The following is a 7,992-nucleotide window of genomic DNA, read 5'->3' as shown; positions in this document are numbered from 1 at the left end:
TTATTAATATTAAATTAAATAACTTTAAAAGCAAAAGTCAAACAATATATGTACATATATGTATATATAATAACACATACAAATAAGACTAACAAATTAAACAAGAAATGCCAATTAAATAATATAAATTAAAAAGTTCTAAGCCCACTTAATTTACTCTAATTTACTCCTATGTGATCTAGGCACACGCACATTCCACAAATCGCAAACAGAATACACATACATACATATGCAATGATAAATAGTTATGCCTACACTTCATACGCAACACTCATACGCCGCGTAGTACAAAATATTTATTGGCCCTTTATCCACCTTTTACAAAAACAAACACAAACAAACAATAGATTTTTATGAGCCATTACAGTTAAATTGGATTGAGCAAATCTAGTAAAATATACAAATGCACAATTGAATTTGAAAAAAGTGTAAGAAATAAAATGAAACATAAATAAAAATACCGCTGCATTTCGCTTTAGCGCAAAGTAATGGCAAAAATTCAATGTTGGCAATGCTATTGTTTGGCGATAAAGCGTTTTATTGCAACTATTACTGCATTGCAAAAAGCTAACTGTGTTTGTCAACACACACACACACACACATGCATATATGCACACAAAAGTGTAAACATTTAAATAAATTGTAAAAATAGAGAAAAATAAATATTTATAAACGTATATCCGACACCATGGCGTCCCACACCTTTGTCTTGCGCTAAGTGCTGCATTTGTGGCAAGTGAACGTGTATTGCAGAGTGTACACGCTAAGCGCTTTTCAGCGTTGTATTTGCTTGAAAGTGTAAAAATAAACAAAAATGTATGTGCGTGTGAGCAAATGTGTATCAATGTTTGTAGGCAAGTGTGCTTATATCAAAACACACATACGCATATGCATAGTTGCATTTCCTACACATGCATGTAGTGACGCTCTAACAAGGCTTGCGCTCGCTATTCGCATGCAAATGCCATTTAATATGCATAATAATTTTTTATTTATTTTCCCCCACATATCTGCATTCAATTGCACGCCTGCCTGTGCATGTATATTTGTTTGTGTGTGTGTGTGCTTTACGCTGGCGTTGGCGTGGCAGCCAATTGTGCCAATTCGGATTTGCTGGTGTGCATTCATATTCGCATACAATTCAATTTCGTGTGCAATGCGCTCTGATAAACCCAATTGGGGCAGGCAAATATGCAGAAAGCACACATACACAAATAAATGTATATAAAAAATATACTGTACATGCTATACATGTATTTTAGCTTAGCCTCTGCCAATTCAAGCGCACTTTTAGGCGCTCATTTTCATGTGTGCATTTGTTTTTGCAATTTGTTTACTTAACGAAATGTTTACAAATATGTGGAAACATTTTTTCAGATTTTGAAAATAAATAGTGCACTTCATAAACACAAACAAAAATATATTTTTTTATATTAATAAAAAACTTTTGGGTTTAATGGAAATTTTTTCAACTCTTTTGCTGTTGAAGCACCATATAAAACTGATAATATTACTCCTCAGAATTTTAGAATTTTTTTAAATAATTTCTTGAAAACCAAATTGCATTAATATAGCATTAAACGAATCTAATTACTTAATATATTTGAAAGATAAATTTAGATTTTTTTTCGATATGTGGCTTCGATGTAAATCGCCTATATGTAGGCAATGTTTTAAGCTTCTCTTTAATCTTGCGTATCAAAAATAAAATGGTTTATACATTTAGGCAAGAAACTAAACTTACAATAAATTTGCAAACCAAAAGTATACTCAAAGGCAAACGCCATTATATAATATATATATATATATATATATAAGTCTCCTAAATGTAGGCAACGATTTTTAAATATTTTGAAATCTCAAGAATTCGCGTGAAAATGGTATACAAAATCGTTTAAGAACAAAAGTATCTTACAAGTAATAATGAGATTAATTCTTCCATGACAATGACACTAATATATGCATACGTCCTAAAAGTTTGCAAAGTTTTTTAGGATATTTCTTAACATAATAAATGGAATATGGAGTTATGGCTTGGCAGATACAAACCATAGAATACACACCGTATCAGTCACAATGTCTAACCTAAAAGCTGCTTCCAAAAAGATATATTTAATATGCAATTTAGAAAGCTGAAAAGCTCATAAATATAAAGTTATGACTTTTTTGAATTTCTGAAAACGTATTTTATGCGAGAGTATTATGCGAGAAAGTTTAAGTTCGAAAAACTGAAACTTTGAAAGCTTATTTTTGATGAAAGCTTTAGTTCGAACGCTAGAAAGCTGATAAATATAAATTTATGATTTTCTTACTTTTTTGAAATTGCAAAACCGTATGTTAAACACAAGCTTAAGCTCGAAAGCTCATAAATTTGAAATTATGATTTTTATTTTATTTTTCCCTAAACTATATAGATTGCTTACAAATATTTTTATAGAACTTTTCAATAATGGTTCAAGGGAAAAACAATATCTATTTGCACTTATCAATTGAAAAATATATAGAATTTTGATTGCATACATTTGAAACACCAAAAGCTTTCAAATACGATTATATGTATAACTCAATTTTTTGGCATTGAAGCATTCAAATAAGCAAAGTCTTCAGCGAAAAATAAAATTTGTAAAATTAAATTGTTGCTAGATAAGTAAATATCTTAGTCAGATGCAGTTTTAGCGCCTAAAAGCATGCAACGTATGCAAGCCTTTCCAGCCACAGCACCAGACTGGAGTTGTTGGCTGCTTGCCAACCTTGAACTGGAATTGCCACAGCAATTTTCCGTACAAATGTGTGTATGAAACTATATATTTTTTTTTTTGAAATTTCTATAAAAAATTTCAACACTCATTTTAACATTTTTTTTTTTAACTTTTTGTACGGCATAAATGTAGCTCACAACTGCTCAACAAACAAAGTAGAGATATCCGGTTGGTAGTCTGCCTAAAAGTGCATATAACCGCACACTTTTATTTGTCTATATGTATACAGCGAGGCTGCAAGCGATTTTATGCAGACACCCGCAAACTTTATAGTGTGAAGTTGGCGGCAGTGATGCATTTTACAAACTTGTGAAAATTCGCACAACTTTGCAAAGACAATTGAAAGCGTGGAAAGTGTCTTGGTAATGGCGAGCAACCAAGAAGAGCGGAAAATAATAACTTTTTAAAATACCGAAATTCAGTTTTTCGCTTTCATTGTTGTTTTTGTGGCAGACAATAACAAATTTGCACATTAATTTGAAGCCTTTGTGGTTCTTGGTAGCTACCGCGGCAAATACCGCTTAACCGGAGCACGGCAAACAGTGCAGCGGGAAAGGAAAATAAACGAAAACTTAGTACTGCGATGCCAAGGAGTGTCCGGCGCGCTGCCAAGAGCAGAATGTAAATTAAACGACTTCAGTGGAAAATAGGCGTGCGCAATAACAATTATAATTCACAGTTTCGTTTAAGCAAAAATGTCTGCAAAGTTGTTCCTTGCAAATTTTAGCTAGGAAAATAAGTAAACTTGAAGTGTCTCGAAAGTGTCAGCAGTGTCAGAAATCTGCGTGTTGAAACAGTTTTTAGAAAAAAAAAGAGGTATCAACAAAATTAGGCGGGTCTCTACTGTTTCTAAAGTTCCAAGACCACAGAACCACGGCTAAAGTTCGAAGAGATGACAAAATCATATATCTATGTATATTATGAAAATTAGTTTAAGAACTTCGTTTTATTATTGTTGTTAGACCATGAAAAAATATCAAAAAATTTACAAAAACAAGCTCTGCTATGGCCTCAACCCACAGTTTCGACATAAAGGTCATAGGTTTCCTCGACTATCTTGGATATTTTTAATACAGATTATTCGAGTCGCAGAGCCGGAACTAAAAATTATCATGCAACAGCTCATAGAACAGGTTTTTGAAAGCGAAATCTTTGAACCCACCTGAATTTCACCAAGCGAATAGAGGGATCGCTGAAGTCACCAAGTGATATTGGCGAATTATGTTCAAGCACATTCATATCTTCGACGACCGGTATCACTAAAAATACCTGGATATTATATTGAAAAGCCCAAGACGGAAGCGGAATCTCTAGATACAATGATATAACTGACGAATCATACTAACTAATCCGAACCGAATCTACTTTCCGGTTATAGCATCTGGACTAGCGGATCTATGTTATCTTGAAAAGCTTTAGAAGATCCAGATCTCTTGAAATAATTAAATAATCAGTGAAGTTGATGAAGTGATATCGCTGGATATGTTTAACTAAGTCCATGTCTTTGATGGCAGGTATCACAAAGAAATAACTTGGTTAGAGTTTTCGAAAAAGTCGATAAGAAATCTCCCAGAAAAAAAATCTTTACAATGTAACTCATTTAACATCAGACGGCTGAACCGAACCTACTTTTCCTTTTAGTGAACGAACCTACCGAAAAATATCGATGACATTATCTGTGAGTTGATGGATCTATGGTGTCATGGAAAGTTTTCGAAGATTTAGATCACTTATATGGTGGAAATATGCTAAAGAATCGAGTGGAATGTGATTAAGCTGTCGAAAGCTGCCGAGCACAGCGCGTTCATTCTTTGACATACTGAGGAAAGATAATTAACAAACGAATTAGTAAACCTTAAAACATGTCTACTCATCAGCAGGCTTCTAGGCAGCAGTCTCCCTCTCTTACACCACTCCCTACCCGCACAATATCTCATCTCAGGCCACGCGCATCCCATTTAGGAGCGGAATGCTGTCTTCACTTGACAGCGCCGCAAACGCAACCGTTTAATTTGCCACTTTTGATTAACTTCATCAGCGCGAAAACGTGCTGTTGTTGATTGCAGACGTCCACAGACAAGCGAACTGCATGGCAAACTTACGCACATAAGGCGTAGCAAGAAAACTGAAAAGGAGATGGGTAAATGCAAGCAAACGCAGCAGTTGAAGTATGCGTTCAAGATGCCGCGCACATCGTTGGAGGAGCGAGCGTTGAGCTGCAGTAAAATTTATAATTCGTTGCAACTACCTTCGCACATAATGGCGCGTCAGCGTACGTTAGAATGCTTATCCCTTGTGCTGAGCTGAGACATCCCACCCCGACAGCTTCCTCCACTTTAACATTGTAACGGCTTCGTGCTGTCCTACTCCGCCAAGAACTCGAGCCATCAACAACCGATTGTCTTGCCGTCCTATTTCTCTGTGCTTTCGTCGTAATTCACTAAATTGTGCGACGTGCCGTATTCGCCTGCAGTTGACATTTTTACAGCAACAAATCCACACATAAGTATATTTTACGAACAAATGCACCCCTGCGTAGGAAATATAGAATCTTCGTGGCGTGAATTTCCAGCAGCGCCGGCCTTTCGACGACAACCATGTTAGCATTGCTGCTAATAGCAAGGGTTGGCAATGCGCCATTGTGTATGTGGCGTGTAACATTGCAATTTTGAAGCATATTTTTCAGCGCAATTCATTGAATTGGCAGGAAGTTGGGAGCATTAAATTCAAAGACATCATTTGCTGCCAAAATTTACAAAACGAATATAAAAAATATGACTAAAATTATTTCAATAAATACTTCAAATAGCAAAATTATTAAATTTGAGAAAAGCTGTTATAGAAAAATTTAGTATTTTCAGTCAAAAAACTGCGAAAATGGACTTAAGAGATGTGGCAAACATAATTTATGCAAATTTTAGCGGAAAATGATTGCGTAAAAAATTGTTTATTTATTATTTTACTTTTTTTATTTTTGAAAATATATTTTTTGAAATAAAGTTAGAAAGTTTGAAATAAAGTTTGAAAGTTTTTTTGTTTTTTTTTTTTTTTTTTGTTTATAAATAATAATATTATTAATTTGAGTTTAATTTCGATTTGCCTCATTTTATATTGATAATTTTTATATAAGACTTGCTCTTGAACGTATATTTATTAAATTTTTCCATTGATATTAAATTTTTATATCTTTAAAAACCACTCACAATCTTTTTCTTTAACATTATCTCATTACAGCGTAGTCCATATGTGTATTTCCTCAATTGCGGCACATTGCGTAATCGTTTCATACTGCGTTTGAACGAGTCACGTGACTTGGTGGAACGTGCGCGTGACTCTATCTATCTAATACAGCGGTAAGTAAAATAATAGTTTGTTATTTCGCTTTAAATTCAACAAACAAAGCCGTACGTTTGCTAACGCACTCTCTTTCCCTCTTCCCTTTTACGTAATTTTCTTTCTCTTCAGAATGAGTCAGGAAACGTATCCCCGCATCGATGTGCATAAAACGCTCGAAGCCATGGAGAATGATCTCGAGGAGACCAAACGTAATCTAACTGTGCTCTCGGCGACGCTTGATCGTCGTGCCATCGATCGGCATTATGCCGATGCCTTGCATGGCCTCTGCAGTGGCGGTCTGCTCGGTTTGAGCCTTATGATGGTCGCCGGGCTATTGACTTCATTTCTGCTCACCATTTTGGTGTACGCCGATTCGCATGCTTGGATCTATTTGAGCAAACGGTAAGTAGGCAAATGTGCCAAGAGCGCTGGTAAAAAAATGTATATTCGGCACGCTTGTGTAAATAATTTTTGTTTTCTACTTTCGTGTGCTACGTTTTTTAATACTTCAACACTTTTTACAAATATTTTCAATATTAATTCGTTTGATCATTTTCGAAATAATTTTGCTCTCATTTTCGTCTTACTCTTCAAACACTGTTTGCAATAAGTTTATTGCTGTTTGTTTACAAACTCTCTATATATCTTTCTAACTCTCTTCTCCCCCTTGAAATTGCTCTCTTTGTGTGTGTTTATTTTTTTTCACGCTCTCTCTCGCTCGCTTTAGACCCAGCTCCCTGGATATTGATAAGTCTGAAACCACGCCGCTTTTCCCATCGAACGCACCGAGCGCTAGCATTTCACCCACCGCACCACTGCATACGGGCACTATGAATCGCATACTACCGCACCATCAGCAATCGGCAACGCATGTCATCGGCGCTGGCAGTGGCATTGGCGGCATTGGCAGCAGCGGCACGCTGGGCTCACATCGCAATGGCACCGCTGGAATGAGAACAGGGTTCGTCGCTACATCATCACCTACAACAACTACAACCACACTACAATACAACAATCATCCACATAGAACTAACGCTAGCGCTGGCATTGGTGGTGGTGTTGGCAACACTGGCACTGCCATTGGCTTGGTCGGCTCAGCCGCCGGCATTTTGGGCGGCCGTCTGACAGCTGGCGGCAGTGCCGGTGGTAAGGCATCACCATCGCCACCGCCGGGTTATGATGTTGTGGTGCATGGCACAAGGCATGGTTTTTATTGATTTTTTTTTTCATTTCCATTTTCATTTTATTTGGCTTTTTGTCCACTTAACTAGCGCTTGATTCATTATTTCCATTACCACTCTAATGGCATTTATAATTATTTTAATCGGACCATTTACTTATTTTTTAGATTTAAAGTTTTTACGTTTTTAATTACATATATTTTAGTAAAGTTGATTTCTATTTGCAAAGTATGCGATTAAATTTGCATTTTATATTAATTTTTTTTATTTTTGGATCACACTATTAATGTTTATTTATTATAAATCCTCCCAAGAGGATTTGGGCTTAAACTGTCAATTATTTTATTTGGAAAAAATTATAATTTTTTACACAGAAAAAAATTGACTGGGAATATTAGTTGAAGACAATTATTTTATTAAAAATGTTTTTTATGTATTTTTTTTATTAAAAATGTCAAATTACTAATTCGATTTTTTTATTTTAAAAAGGATAAAAATTATTATAATTAGAAATATGCAATTTTTTTACTTAACTTTTTAACATTATCACTAGTAAGAGAAAATATTTTAATAAAGAACTTAATTGAATTTTTATCTAAAGTTTTTTGTTGTTGTGTGGGCACTCGTTTGAAATTAAAATTAAAATTATTGAGAAAATAATGATTTATACGATTATGGTTTTTATTATTATACACTAAAACTAATTAAATAATAAT

At 34.7% G+C, this 7,992-nt stretch overlaps 1 protein-coding gene across 2 annotated transcripts in view; it reads left to right on the top strand.

Annotated features, from left to right (window-relative positions):
- LOC108973890 (protein tweety-2) overlaps nucleotides 1-7,992 on the top strand; it is a 126,548-nt gene that overhangs the window by 113,933 nt on the left and 4,623 nt on the right. The window contains exons 6-8 of one of the 2 annotated variants that reach the window (XM_018941398.1): nucleotides 5,994-6,112; nucleotides 6,225-6,497; nucleotides 6,823-7,296. In XM_018941398.1, the coding sequence (XP_018796943.1) occupies nucleotides 5,994-6,112; nucleotides 6,225-6,497; nucleotides 6,823-7,296 (866 nt within the window). The remainder of the gene's footprint in view (nucleotides 1-5,993; nucleotides 6,113-6,224; nucleotides 6,498-6,822; nucleotides 7,297-7,992) is intronic. The other variant, XM_018941399.1, reaches the window with a different exon arrangement.

The sequence above is a fragment of the Bactrocera latifrons genome, unplaced genomic scaffold (assembly GCF_001853355.1).
Source record: "Bactrocera latifrons isolate USDA-ARS-PBARC rearing strain unplaced genomic scaffold, ASM185335v1 scaffold_51, whole genome shotgun sequence".
Classification (NCBI taxonomy): Eukaryota; Metazoa; Arthropoda; class Insecta; order Diptera; family Tephritidae; genus Bactrocera; species Bactrocera latifrons.
Note: the sequence above shows the minus strand (reverse complement) of the source record. Positions and strands in the feature narration are given on the sequence as shown.